This window comes from Motacilla alba, chromosome 26 (genome assembly GCF_015832195.1).
Source record: "Motacilla alba alba isolate MOTALB_02 chromosome 26, Motacilla_alba_V1.0_pri, whole genome shotgun sequence".
Lineage (NCBI taxonomy): Eukaryota > Metazoa > Chordata > Aves > Passeriformes > Motacillidae > Motacilla > Motacilla alba.
Window position 1 is genome coordinate 738615 of NC_052041.1, and position 15171 is coordinate 753785.

At 48.7% G+C, this 15171-nt stretch overlaps 1 protein-coding gene across 7 annotated transcripts in view; it reads left to right on the forward strand.

Moving 5' to 3' along the window:
* Positions 1 to 15171, forward strand: part of PPP1R12B (protein phosphatase 1 regulatory subunit 12B) — a 133707-nt gene that overhangs the window by 96450 nt on the left and 22086 nt on the right. The window contains exon 1 of one of the 7 annotated variants that reach the window (XM_038162797.1): positions 5318 to 5900. The exons of the other annotated variants lie outside the window; for them this stretch is intronic. Within the exon in view, the coding sequence (XP_038018725.1) occupies positions 5799 to 5900 (102 nt within the window). The 5' untranslated portion in view covers positions 5318 to 5798. Of the gene's footprint in view, positions 1 to 5317; positions 5901 to 15171 lie in introns of those variants that run through there. 7 annotated transcript variants of the gene reach the window in all.

Below are 15171 nucleotides of genomic sequence, written 5' to 3' on the forward strand. Positions count from 1 at the left end.
CAAAGAATGGCTCTTGTTTTGGGCTGAAGGAAGCACCCGTATAGGACATCCCGTGGTGATGCCAATCACAGGATTATTAATCTTTGCCCACAATATAAACACCGTTGCAAAGGGGAGGGGCAGGATTGTGGCACTATGGATTTCAGTTTGGTGGGCCAGTCCAGTGACATAAAAGCAGTGGGAAATCGAATTCTGACTCTGTTCTCTAGAACCCATGAGGGTAGTTCAATGGTAAATGGGGATTTTTTTATGTTTAAACTGAGTTTCCTGCACAGGTTGCCCAGAGAAGCTGTGGCTGCCTCATCCCTGGAAGTGTTCAAGGCCAGGCTGGAGCAATCTGGTAGAAGGTGACCCTGACCATGTCAGGGCTTGGAACAAGATGAGCTTTAAGGCCCTTTCCAACCCAAACCATTCCAAGGTTCTCTTTTTTTTTTGGATATTTTACATAACTGCTTTATACCTAGAAACATTATTTTCTGGACATATAATGACTTTGTAGCCTGACTCTTGGAAACAACTGCCAGATTATTTTGTTCCATTTCTCCAGAGAGGTGTCATGAGAATAAGTGCAGTTTTACAGTTGATTTAGGTACTGCATTAAATTACAGATTTCAGTGATTCCCTGGACCAGCACATGACTCAACAGACAGCACATTCTGCTCCTGCAGTGGGTAACCCAGAAGGGAAGGATTGAGAAGATTTCTTTACTTGAAGAGCAAACAGCTGAACTCTGTAGAAGGAGGTGCAGCAGGTATCAGAAGTGTCAGGAGTGGCATGAAGCAATTATGGAGGGTCTCTGCTTCTCAAAAACAAGTGAGCTAAGTGGGCTCAGTAATAGGCTGGGGGGGCTCAGCCTGGAGAAAAGGAGGCTCAGGGGAACCTTCTGGCTCTGCACAACTCCCTAACAGGAGGGGCAGCCAGGTGGAGGTTGGGCTCTGCTCCCAGGGAACAGGAACAGGAGGAGAGGGAACAGCATCAAGTTGTGTCAGAGGAGGTTCAGGTTGGACATTGGGGAAAATTTCTTCCCTGAAGGGGTGGTCAGGCCCTGGCACAGACTGCCAAGGGCAATGGTAGAATCAGCATTCCTGGAAATGTTCAAAATATGTGTGGATGTGGCACTTGGGGACATGGTTTCATGAGAAACATGGCAGTAGCTGGGGGAATGGTTGGACTCAAAGATCTTTTCCAGCCTCAGTGATTCTATAACAGGTTCAAAGGAAAACATGAAGCCTGCTGCCTGCCTCTCCCTGTTCTGCTCCTCCAGTTGGGTTGTAATTCACAGGTAGCCGTGCTGCCCCATATTCTTGCATCTCTTGGCCCAGCACAGGTGGGGTCACAGCAGGGGCTGGGCCACTGTTGAGAACCCATCCTCAAAGGCTCAGTACCACAGTGCCATCTTAACCTGCTGCTAGCCCTGAGGCCAGCTGGGAAGGAAGGCTCATCTGTGTGACTGAATCGTCCCACCCTCCAGATCAGTGTCCAAGGTGCCTTTTGGGAATGGTCCCTAGGAGTGCCCAGGGGTACCCAGAGGAGCCCCAGCTGGCCAAGGACAAGATGGTGCCAGAGACCTTCCCCCTGCTTGGTATCACTGGGCTGTGTGCTGGGGCAGGGGGTCCCTGGCTGTGGTTAATTTAACAGATGTAGGCAGGGAGGCCCTGGGGGAAGGTCACAGTGCTGAGAATGTCCTGGTGCTGTGTGGGCCCAGTTTGTGTTTCCTGCCCCAGCTGAGCCCTGTGTAGCTGGAGCCACCACTGTGCTCCCTGGGATGTGCCTGCATTGGGAGATAGAGGAGGTTTGGCTGCAGATGAAAGAACTCAGCTGGATGGGAAGGAATCCAGTGAGGTACGTGGTAAACCTGGTGTGAAAAATGACAACTAGGACTTTCAGGAGATAGTTTTGGGATAATTTGTTCCAAAAATACCAACTACTCTCATTCTTCAAGTTGTATTAGAATTCTGGTCTCCCAAGAGGGCCTCTCCTCCTCTGCACTCAAGGAATGTGCCGAGGGCTTGCATCACCCCTGAGCATCACTGCAGCTCTGGCTTTAACTCCCAGATTTGTTTCCCATTTTTGTCTGCTGCAGGTTGGAATGTTGCAGCACTGCTGACATTTGTTTTACTAGCATCATGTTCTGTAGGTGAAGATTTTCAACACAGATAAAAAGGGTGTATGTATTTTCCTCTCAAATATTCAGCTCAGGGTTTCATCCTATTTCTGATACATCATTTTCCTGCATATGAGCTCTCCTGTCTAACTAGTTTTTAAAATGAAGTCCAAACACAGGCATCATCACCAAAGGAACGGAGAAGACAGACATCTGAATGGAAAAGGAAGTAGCAGAATCTGCTGAGCTGGAAAGGACCCAGAAGGCCCATCAAGTCCAACCCCTGGCCCTGCACAGACACCCCAACAATCCCCCCCCTGTGCATCCCTGAGAGTGTTGTCCAAGCACTCCTGGAGCTCTGCCAGCCATGGGGCTGGGACAATTCCCTGGGAAGCCTGGTCAGTGCCCCAGCACCCTCTGGGGGAAGAACCTGACCAATGTTTGGGCAAAGGTGTATGAAGAGTGATCATAGCCAAGACCACAGCTCTAACTATGGGAATACACTCTTTCATATAAGTATGGGAAAGACACAATACTGTAGTGTAGTTGTGCTGCTATAGTCCAAGGTGAGAAGAAACTTTAAGGTGATTTTGCCCAGAAATAGGCCAGAGCATGAGGTCAGCATTCAGACAGCCTTGGGGGATTGTGTGCAGTGATTGTGGAAGTGCTCATGGAAGATGATTTTTGTGCATGTCTTTCTGAAAGTTGTATAAATATTCCTTATAAAATTCACAGCACCATGGCTAAAGCATGGACCAGCCTGGTACTGACTGAGGAATCTCCTGAACAGACAGGAACAGTCAGACCTAAACAATGACCTTGAACATGACAGAGCTGAGGCTGTGAGGAATAGCAGCACTGTGAAGGAGAGTCATGTTTCATAATTCCACTGGGGACTACCTGAAAGTAAACTGTACAAACCAGCAGGAAGAAACCCCTAAATCAGGCATCTGTTGGAATAATGCTGAAACCTCGTGTGTTTTGCCATATTGCTTCTCTTGCTGCTCTCTGTGTCCTGGCTAATCAAGCCTCCCCTTCTCTCTAAATTGAGTTACTGTCCACCAAGCTGTATTAATCAGTCTGTGTGAGATCTGCACTGGGTCACTAAATAATTAGTGTGGAATGGCACAGGTTGTATTTTGGATTTGGGCTGCGAGTTCTATACCAGAATGTTGATTTTGGAGCTTTCCTGCCCCTCCTCAGCAGAAACGTGACTGTGGAGGGATGTGAGAGTGGTTTATTCGGGACTGGATGGGAGGGGAAGCCAAACGCTGCAATTTAGAGCTGTGTAGCTCCACCTTGGTGACAAGCTGGGCTTTGTCAGCCCTGGAGCTGGGATTGGGACACACCAGTTCACCACCAGCCCGTTCACCCAGTTTCAATTAGACTGTTTTGAAACTCCAGAAACTGAGACTGGTGTGAAAGGATCACCCTGTGTGCAGGGTCTATAAATATGCCTCTGAAGCATCTAAATTACCTTGTTGTACAGCAGAGTCGGGCTCCAGGTACAGGGAGAGGTGTGTGATGAGTACAACAGATGGAGGCTGGAAAGATCAAGGTCCTGCCCCAGCCCTCTGGAGCAGCGGAGTGCCTGTCACTGCCTTCTCCTGTGTCTGGAGTTCATTTCCTTACCTTGAAAGGGGAATGCAGAGATATTACCAGGCAGATTTAGACCTCTCCAAACCCCTTTTCCTGTCTCCTGCAGTCAGTGCATGATTAGTCCCCTCCTTCCTTGTGATGAGGTATTGAGAAACCCGATACCACTGTGACTTTCTCAGAACAGGAAAATCTGGCAGCCCCACCTCCTGCTCTCCTTGGTTACACAGTGATGCTGCTTTGCCCCTGAAAAGTGAAGATGCTGGATGGCAGGAGGGATTACTGTAGCTGCTATTCCAAGTCCCTTCCCAAGTTCTGTGCCAGTTAAATTACTCAGGTGCCAAGCAGGATGCAAAAAGGAGCAAGATTTCAGAGCAATGCAGAGTGGGATAATACTCTTAAAATATTTTAATATAGATACTATTCTGCACTTCACAGAATAGTTTGATTAGGAAAAGACCTTAAAGCTCATTTCACTCAACTCCATTGCCATGGGTGGGGGCACCTTGCACTATCCTAGGTTGCTCCAAGCCCCTTACAACCTGGCCTTGGTAGGAAATGTTTTATATTAAGCAGATGTGAAGCTGGAGCAGGACAGACACTGCTGATGCAGTGGCAGGACAGGCCCCTGCTCCAAGTGACCCTGCCTTGACAGGGGGGTTGAACTGGATGATCTCCAGAGGTGCCTTCTAACCGCAACCATTCTGTGATTCTCTGTGGTTGTGTGAGCTTATTTGAGGCGTTTTTCAAACTAGCATCCCATGGGCCTATTGCAATGGGACACGAGGGACACACACTCACCTTCACAGGATGCTGTCTTGCCACTTCCAGTGAGCCTGTGCAGCAGCAGAGCTTGGCAGAGAGAGGGAGTTTGGGAGAGGTACATACTCTCCACACCCTCGGTCCTTTCATCGGAGCTCCTCTCCCACCTCCTTGATTCCAAACGCTCCCTTGAACCAGTGTACATTACACAAGCTCTGTGCCGCCCTTCACAGCTCAAACAGGCTTATGAGCAAACAACAAAAATCTTGTTGTGCTGTCCAAGCGTGTCCTCCCTTTCATGGCATGAGCTGCTCCATGGCCTTTAAATCATCTCCCTTTGTTGCAGCCACACACAACTTCTGGAATTTAGGCTCTGTGAAGTGCTGTCAGCTCACCTCCAACATCCCACTCACAGCCCACCAGGCCTCAGAAGCTCGGGAGGGATTTTCTCTTCTCTTCTCTCCCTTTCCATTTTTTTTTCATTTTTTTTCCTGCCCAAATCCCAAAACCAATCCCAAACCCAATTTGGCAGCCCAAATCCCAAGCTGAAAGTGAATCGCTGCTGCTGGCTGCCCTCCAGCATTCCTCTTGGAGCGAGTCAGGATCTGGAATGTCAGAATGTCAGAAGGCAGCGGCGGGAGGGACGGGAGAAGCCTGTGCGTGGGTAAGGGCGCCGGAGGGGGGAGGAGGAGGAGGAGGTGGAGGAGGAGGATGGAACAAAACCCAACTTCAGCTGGACTGCCCCTTTCCAAACCAGCATTTGTTCCTGATTTATGCTTTTGTGTTTCACTCAAAACGTGCAGCTCCATGCAGCAGGGGCAGAGCTTGCAGCCGCGCTCCGGAGTAAATCAGGGTTTGCTTTTCCTTTCCTTTTTTTAGCTTTTTTTGGCAAAAGGTTCCTGTCTAGATATATCCAGCCAGTTTCCAGCTCTCTCCTTGAGACGGGAGTTTCTGCCTCCTGCACTTCTGGGGAGAGGTTGATCCCTCTGGGCCTGTGGCACGCTCTGGACGAGGGGAAATGTCCTTTTGCGGAGAAGTCGGGACGGGGCCCAGGCAGTGAGGCTGGCACAGAGCAGCACCCGGCACTGGAGCACAGCGAGTCCTTGACACCTTCTCTGCTTCTGCTCGGACAAGAAACCTTGTGGAGCCTCAGGTCTTCCTGCAGCAGATTAATGCCTAAAATTATACACCCTAAACAGGAGGGTTTAATTACCAGAGCTGTGAATAGTTTAATTAGTTTGTTCTGACCTTGGAAGAAGGACCTGCCCAGCACCGTAGAGCGACAGGAGAGAGCAAGACTGGTGTTGCTTCTTGGAGCCATCCAGCCCGCGAGGCCATGTCGTCCCTGTACACCAGGAGTAAGGAATATACTCGCAGCAGGAAGGCTCAGTCAGACTCTCCCCCATCCTCTCCTTCCCCGATCGCAAAGACACTCAGAGTAAGCAGCTTTTTCCTTTCTGTATTCCCCTGCTCAGCACATGCTCTGGGCAGAGCCCGGTGGTGGCGGTTTGTTGTCTTACACTTGGAGACCTGTGCCTGTGGTTTCCTTTGGAAAGAGGATGGTTTAAATGAAACTTTGGATGGTGCCTCTGCAGCAACAGGTTTTAAACAGCTGACAGAGTCCCTGCAGTGGGATTAACTGTGTTACTTGTGTGGGGAATTGCTGGCATGGTAGTTTCCACCTATCCTGGAACATGGCTCTCCTGGTAGGCTGTGGCTGGATGAAAACCTCCCTGGTAAAAATGAGGCAGAACCTGATCAGCTTGTTAAGCTGCACTTTTTCCATAAACACTTTGATATCGCTGGTGAAACAAGGTCTATGTTCAGCTTTCACTCCTGGGGCTGAGCTGGCCGGTGCTGTAGTTCAGTAATTTCAAGACCACAAAAAAATTGAATAAGACCACCTGTAGCAGGAGGCAAGTCAAGGTAGTTACCTGTACTCCCCAAACCAGAGCTGCTATCCTTCTCTCCCAAGGTGTTGGGAAGTTGGGAATGCTTCCCAGCCGTGCTGCTGATAGCTCCAGTGTCATGGGAGAAGCTGTCACAAACCCTCTGGGTCCGTATCATTGTACAGGCAGCCTCTTCACCATCAAGAAATATTATCATGCGGGAGTCAAAGCCTGGAGGAATTAGTTTTTAACAGCCAGGCTAATTTTAGATGGGAGCATTAAATTAATTCCAGCACTGGTATTTGCTCAAATCAGATATGCATTGCCTGCTCTGTTGGAAGGGACAGATCTTGGTCTGGAAAAAGTATTGCCTGAAATACTTGAATTTTAACCCACTGCTGTGGCATTAATGGAAGCGGTTCCTGACCTAGGGAACTTCAACCTCGAGGCTTCTGTGGCTGCTGGTTGCCCTGGGCTATTAACTGTAATCAGGAGCAGGTGGTTTCTTCCTTCTGCGGCTGGAGTGTCTTTGGGATGGTTCAGATAATCTAAAACTGTCCCCCGTGGGCTCAGATGGGCTTCCCTCATCAGTTCAAGCACTGCACTTACTGCTCCTTCCTAAAGGGCTGCACTGTCGATCACCAGCCTGGTAACAGGTGGGGAACCATCCCAGTGTGCTGGAAATTATTTCATTTCTTTCAAACCCCAAGTTTTTAAGGTCAGGCATGTTCAGACTGACTCATTTCTCCCTCTTATGCATCTAGGCATACGAGTGAGTGACAAACATCTCACAAGAGCCCTGAGCTGTGCCTGGAGCAGACTGACAGGAGGGGCTGGTTTCTCTGTCCAGAGCCATGGGGGGACTGCAGAACTCCTGAGGGTCCCTGAGTGTTGGAGAAAGGGAACTCTCAAGGGGGTAGAGGTGGTGCTCGTTTCTCTCTCCGTCACCACAATAAGATTTGCAGGCTCCTGGGGAGCTGTGGGTGTTGGAGAAGGAGGTGGGAATTCTCAGGTGGTTACAGAAAGGTGCCAAGTGGGAATGAGAGGGCCTGGAGAAGAGCTTCTTTTAGTGATGATTTGATGAAAACCAACACATGAGCACAGAAATCCTTGCAGTGGTAAGGCAGTGCCAGCTGTGACTCCACAGTATCTATAGGGAAAAAACAGGTGGGGAATGCAGCAGCATCAACTCAGTCAGGGTAGGAAACAGCCCTGGTGCTATCTGGGTTATGGAAATAGCCCATGCCTTAAAAGGCTGATTAGGGAAGGAGTGACTTCAGGCTAAAATAAGGATCTGAGTTAACTCTTTCTCCAAGACAATGTAATTTTGCCATGAGCAAGAGAAGGGAGTTTGGTTTACTGTGGGTTTGTCCCATGTGTTTATTCCTCCTCACCCACTCCCCCATGCCCACAGTAACAGGACTGTGCCATGAGGAGCCACCACCCTTCATTAACCAGGTAGGAATGTGATATCTTGGAGGCTTTTATCTTTCCATCCAGTCCATTGACACCAGCAGAGCTTTGGGCTCTAAACATTCCCAGCTGAGCAGGGGTATGAGCACACACGAGCAGGCAGGAGCCTCACACATGGTGCACACAGGGAGAAAACTCTTGGAGAACCAGGCAGAGCAAAGGAGGTTTGACTTATCAAGGTATCAGTGCCAAAAGATAAATTAGATGTCATTTGCCAAGCAGTTTCCTGTGGCATTCCCTCTGCACTTGCACTGCTGCTTAGAATGCCCCTCCTTAGGAGTTAGGATAATATTGCTGGGGGTTTTTTTTCCTTTGATTGATGGGAAGTCCCCAAATGCACAACTGAGGAAGGGGGGCACTTTGCAATGAACTCAAGCAATCCATAAGAGAGGGAATATCCCTGAACAGGAGCTTCTGGTGACAGTGGGATGGGGTCCCTATGCCAGGTCAGCACTGTCCCATAGCCCTGGGACTGCCACAAACTAAAAGACACAAATCCTGTTAAATCCCCCAGGGTAAGTGTTCCTTTAATGAGGATGTTCCTCAAAAGAGGAAACTCAAACCCCTTTGAAATCAATTCACATCATCCCATTATTTGGCGCAAGCTTCAAGTGTTTGGCAGGGGGTACCTTGTCATCATGTTTTGCACCATAGTGATTTAGCTTGAGGTTTCTCCTTCTGAAAAAAATGATATTCACTTCCAAGAATGTAATAGGCATCCAGTGGCATGAAACCTGTTGTGTGCATTTAAGCAAATAAATGACAGGACTGGAAGGGTGAGAGTGAAGTCAAGGACTGAATTTATTTTTTTTTAATTCCTATTACTGCTGGACTGGTAATCTTTTTCACTGGAAAGGAAGTACCAAATAGTTTGTGTTTAGGCTTATCCATCTGTTTGTTGTGGTACTTTGTAACCCTTGTGCTTCTCCACAGGCTATTGGTTAGGTGGAAAGACAAAAGTTAAGAAGAATGTATGCTCCTCCAATTGCAGCTTTTTATTTGTTTTCCACCTCTTTGTCAAACCTTTCCCTTTTTTATAAACTGCTACTTCTTGATTTATTAGCTGATATTTTTTTCTGTAAAAAGACCATCAAAATTTAAAATAGTCATTGATGTGTGTGGGCTGCTGTTCCAAAAGTGGCTGCATCTGTGTGGCTGCCATCACTTAGAATCCCAGGATGATTTGGGTTGGAAGAAATCTTAAAGCCCACATTGTCCCATGGGCAGGGACACCTTCTACTAGCCCAGGCTGCTCCAAGCCCTGTCCAGCCCGGCCTTGGACTCTTCCAGAGATCCAGGGGCAGCCAGAGCTTCTCTGGGCACCCTTTGCCAGGGCCTGCCCACCCTCATAGCCAAAAATTCCTTCCCAGTATTCCCAGTATCTAATCATGCCAGAGAAGCATTCCCTCTTGTTCTGTCACTCCAGGCCCTTGTCCAAAGTCCTTCTCCAGCTCTCTTGGAGCCCCTTTAGGCTCTGGAAAGGGCTCTGAGAACTCCCTGGATTCTTCTCCAGGCTGCACATCTCAGCTCCCCCAGCCTGGCTCCAGAGCAGAGGGGCTCCAGGCCTCAGAGCAGCTCCATGGGATCCTGTGGGCTCGCTCCAGCAGCTCCACATCCTTCCTGTGCTGGAAGCCCCGGGCTGGGGCAGCTCTGCAGGTGAGCTCTCACCTGAGCGGGGCACAGGGGCAGAATCCCCCCCTGCCCTGCTGCCCACGCTGGGGGATCAGCCCAGCACAGGGCGGGTTCTGGGCTGCCAGAGCACGGGGCCGGGGCACGCTGAGCTTCTCATCCACCAACACCCCCATGTCCTTCTCCCCAGGGCTGCTCTCTGTCCATTCTCTGCCCAGCTCAGTTGTGAAGTAGCTGCTTGATGGTTGATACTCACTCCTTAAGAGATTCTGTATAATTCTCCTTGTTCTGTCCAGGCTCACACTTTCACTGCAAGACTCTTCCCTCTGATGTTAGACCACTCCCTTGTTAAGCCACCTTCAGAGTACATAACCTGAGCTTTCCAGCTGAATTTTATCAGGAAGAGCTCAGCAATAAAGCTCTAAGTGTACGCAGTGGTCTGCACTGATTTATTTTATTCTGCCTTTCATTGGTGCATCTGAAGGAGCCGTGCTGGGTGAAATATGGGATGTAGGAGCATCACCTTTTATGGGCCGTATGTTTGCACCAAGTCACTTGATAGTAATACTCGAGTATAAAAAGCAGCCATTCCCACATCACTGTCTCTGTTAATGAGTCCCCACACGAGCCTGAACCCGTGGTGCTCTGAGCAGGGCTCTGAGCACTGATTGCCATGGCAGCAAATGCACCAAGGCTGGCTACGGTCGTGTGCACACACACGTCGTGAAGGCAAAGCGAATCTTGCAGCGAAAAGAAAAGTTAATGCACCAAAATGTGAGTGGCTGAGCTGCAGGTGCTCAGCATGCAAATCACACTGACAGGGTTGGTGTTAACGTTTAAGTGATCATAGAATCACAGAATCCCGGAATTACTTGGTTGGAAGGGACCTTAAGGCTCATCTCATCACATCCCTGCCATGGGCAGGGACACCTTCCACTAGCCCAGGTTGCTCCAAGCCCCATCCAGCCTGGCCTTGGACACTTCCAGGGATGGGGCAGGAAGAATTTCTTCCTGATATCTGATGTAAATCTTTCCTCTCTTACTTTAAAACTGTCCCCCCACTTGTCCTGTCACTTGCCCATGTAAAAAGTCAATGTCCCAGAGTGCTGGGAGGTCATTAGAAATGCCTGAGAGGAATTCAGCCTTCCTTGAGTTTGGAATATGAATGTGTCAGATGGTCAGTTTTTACTCTGTGGTGTTTTTGTAACAGGTTCCAGCTGTTTCAGATATTCCTGGTCACAGGTTTATTCTCACATGGGGTTTTCTGCTATGAATCATTTAACTTGCTGTGCTGCCACTGCCAATATATTAGAGAATAGAAAGTGTTATGAAAATATTTTTCCAGGAACCTTTACGTTCCTGGGTTTCCATTTAGTGGCTTGGACCCAGCTGGTTGTGATAAAAGTTATGCCGCATAAATTGAAACAGGATCAAATTTAAGTTGTCTCATGACAGTTTCTGTCTAATTTTTGGATTGCTGACCAGTTACACAGTGTTTGTGGAAATGATTCTCTTCTCTCCCAGCAGCCAACAAAAAATGTGGGATACTGAAACTTGAACTTTCAGGCAATTAACCTTTGTCTGTGTTCTCCAGCACCCTGCTTTGTTCTGTCTCTGGTTATTCCTCAAGCATAGTGTTTCTCAGATGGATATCAGGATGAAATCCTTCTCCGTTGCTTGTCCTTGGGGTTTTTTTTGAGTTCTCCTCTGTAAATGTCCATATCTGGAAGCATATTGGGAACTTGTGGTAATTCCCAGGACACCACCCATGAGATGTTCCCTGCTGTGACTCAGTAGCCAGACGATGCTCCTGCATCTGGATGAATAAACAAAATGGGTCAGGGCATGTGCTGTGACCTGTGGGCTGAACAGCTTCTGTCCCTGAGGCTGAAGTTCCTTCAGTTCTCCTCCCTCCTGAGCAGCAGAATTGATCCAAGCCAAAGCTGGAGCAGGGAGTCTGTTAACTATTAAAGGCTCTGAGTGGTCATGGATGATTTGGAAAGGACCTGATGTAACACTTCAGCTTCATTTGGAGCTCCCGTTTGACCCTCAGCTGCCTGGTCAGAGTGTTGCCTTTGGAGAAGCTGGTTAAGCAGTTGCAGAGCAATCCCTCAGGATAGCTCAGCCTTGAAACCATGGCTCATTGCAGGAGGTCACAAGGTCAGGGGCAGCTTGAGGTTCCACCAGAGCTGGGAATCAGTTTGGACTTTAAAAGGGATGAAGAGAGAGGGAGAAAGACGATGCCCTTAATTTGGGTCAGTTAATGGTACAGCTCACAAAACCAGGGACAGAGAGAGGGGGAAGTGCTGCAGGATGGGAATGAGCAGCAACAGGAGTGATGGGGAGAGTGGGTGGAACCTCTTTGAGCAGCAAACCACTTCATCATGCTGAGCTGGAAACCAGTGTCTGCTTCCCTGCAGGAGCCCATTAGAGTTCTGTTTTTCATAAAATGAACACAAACCCATCAAAAATAGGGCTGGAAGAGAGACAGAGCCCAGTTCATCCACTTCCCTGTGTACTGGCTGCTCTACTTGTGCTATTCATGGGAGGTGGTGCATAGAATCATATAATCATGGAATCATTAAGGTTGAAAAAGCACTCTAAGATCACTGAGTCCAAACATTAATCCAGCACTGCTGGGTGGGCATCATTCTCATCTCCCAGAAGAAAAGCATCAGGACAAGAGGAAATGGCCTCAAGTTGTGCCGAGGGAGGTTCAGGTTGGATATTGAGGAAAACTTCTTCCATGAAAAGGTGATCAGGCCCTGGCTCAGGCTGCCCTGGCCAGGGATGGAGTCATCATCCCAGGAAGTGTTCAAAAAACATGTGGATGTGGCACCTGGGATGTCACACCTGGGGACATGAGTTAGTGGTGAACATGGCAGTGCTGGGGTAACATTTAGGCTTGATGTTCTTAGAGGGCTTTTCCAGTCTTCAGAGTTCTGTGATTCCATTATTCCAGTTTGACTGCCATGTGCTGCTTATGCCCATAGTGCTGTTGTGGGAATGTGGCTGCTGGCTCAGGAGCTGTTCACTGGATTTTGGAGTGAACTTCACACTGAAAAGTTGCCGGTTGGCTGTTGGCAGCTCTCACCCTCACTGCTGGTTCAAGAGGTATTCAAGTCCCTAATGAAATATCTGAGAACATCCTGCCAGAGTTTTTGCAGGGCAGGGAAGGAGTTCCTGCAGACCTATGGCATTCTCATCTGGAAGAAATTTAGGAGTAGAAATCTTTTCCTCTCATGTCACTTGGCCGCTCGGTTTTTATTTCCACACGTCTGGAGAGTTTTGTCTAAGATCACGATGCTTTGCGAAATTAAATTTTTCACCAATAAAATTTGATCCCTTAGAAAAGAAGGGATAAAGGGCAACAAACCCTGAGTTTCAGAATTACGGCCTTTCCTAAATTAAAATACTAGCCAGCCTGATGTTTTACGTGGTGAGTTTTATCCCCAGGAGACAATGGGAATAAACTGCAGCTGCTGGAAAGCCCATGGTCCATGAGAGAGTTTTGGAGCGCAGAGCCACAGGCTGGCCATGGCACACATGACAACTGCATCCAACTGTAGCTTATTTGGGATGGCAGGAGATGTGACCATCAGTCCCTCACAGCCCTGGATGTTTGTTTCTGATTAAATATGTGCTGTTTGTACTGAAAACGATGGGATCTGCTGCAGCCAGCTGCCAAAGCCACTATTCCATCTTGGAGAAGCTTTTAATGTTATGTTTCAGTAATAGCAGTTTTTCTTAAGCAAAGTTTATTGATTTATAGTTTGAGAAAACATATTTTGCATCAGGCTTTGGGGAGTTGGAGGTTACATGGAGGTGGTTTGGCTGCACTGGATTGTTAATCATATCCATGGGATTTTGGAATCCTTGCGTTTGCACGATTGCAGGCTCGAGCTGGAAGCAGCACATCCATCACGCCAGTGGAGCTAACAGGATGCTGCACAAACCACAGCTCTCAGGTCAGAGGAGCAGCTTTCTGAGGGAGGCAATGACCTCAAAATAACTCTCAAAAGTAGAGTTCAGCCAGACCTTCGAGTTATTCTGCGCCCACTGAAAAACTAAACTTGATCCCAGCCGTTCCTGACTGGAATGACAAATGCAGCTGGAGGGGAACACCGACCTGAGTTGTACCCACTGGGGATGGTCCGAGGTGTCCCAGGCAGCCTCCTCCTGGCTTCTCTTCCTTCCAGCTTGGCTCTGGCTGCACTGGCTCCTGGAGGATTCCTGCCCTCAGCAGTGTCCTGCTCTGACCTGGCGTGGCCTCACCTCAAGTCCGGGGGGCAGTTTTGGGCACTGCAATATAAGAAGGATCTGAAGTTATTGGAGAGTGTCCAAAAGAGTGACACAGAAATAGGGAAGGGTCTGGAAGGGCCACACGAGGAGCGGCTGAGGGCACTTGGTCTGCTCACCCTGGGGCCTGAGGTCAGACCCCACTGGGGGCTGCAGCTCCTCACGAGGGGCAGCTCTGATCTCTGCTCTCTGTGACAGTGACAGGACCTGAGGAACAGCTGGAGCTGTCCCAGGGGAGGGTCAGGCTGGGTATCAGGGAAAGGTTCTTCCCCAGAGGGTGCTGGCACTGCCCAGGCTCCCCAGGAACTGGCACGGCCCCGAGGCTGCCAGAGCTTCAGGGGTGTTTGGACAGCATTGCCAGGGATGCCCAGGGTGGGATTGTTGGGGTGTCTGTGCAGGGCCACGAGGTGGGCTCAATCCTCATGGAACCCTTCCAGCTCAGGATTCCATGCTCCTGCGAGGGGGAGGTTGTCCTTTGGAACACACATCAGCCTGGCCCAGCACTGGAGCTCATGTAGGAGCAGCTGAGCTACGTAACTGCAGGAACATAGTTACTTTTGCTTATGAAAGGGAAAGAACCCCAAAACCAGCTGGCTTTATTTTACATTTACTTTCTAAAATAAACACAGCTCATCAAGAGGATATTTGCCAGCACAAGAATATAATTTGAGGGGTTTCTAAAACTTCCCCTGTTGCTTAAAGAAGAACAGAGCTGGAGCTGTGCCCCTGCATCTCATTACAATGAGATTACAGTTAATTAATCGTAGGCACTGATCAGGATTTCTGATTCAAAACACACCAAAATAAATTCCTTGACAACTCTTAAAATAGTGTACACTGTCCTGAGATTGGCCAGTTGGAGATAAAGAGGCATAAAATGTTCCCAAAGCATCTGTTTTATTCTCTTTTCTTCCTTGTTTGTTTTTTTTTCTTTTTTCTTGAAAAAATGTAAATAGTAGGGAATTGTGCCCTCACTGGCTCCAACCTCAGCCACAGAATGCAATTGGAAGCAATTAGGGCAGTTTCTGCCTTGGCGAAAGCAGCAGCCAATCCCCCTTTTGTCACTGCAGTTCAGGGCTGTATTTTATTGAAACCTTCCATGAGGAATTTGGTTTAAATTATTCATCACTAAGCTCCCAACAGCTGCAAAATTTTCTGGTTTTGAGGGAAGGCTCCTGCCCTCCACAATCCAAGTACATTTTTAAAATCAGTGCTGGATGGTATTCCTGGCACAAGGCAGTATCCCAGCACTCTGGGTAGGTGGAGCCATGGCAGGTTCCCAGCTGTGCCTTTTCCCTGAGACTGACCAATGTCAGCACCCTGAGAATCTCTGGAAGTGCCCAAGGCCAGGTTGGCCAGGGCTTGGAGCAACCTGAGATGGTGCAAAGTGTCCCTGCCCATGGCAGAGGGTGGAGCAGG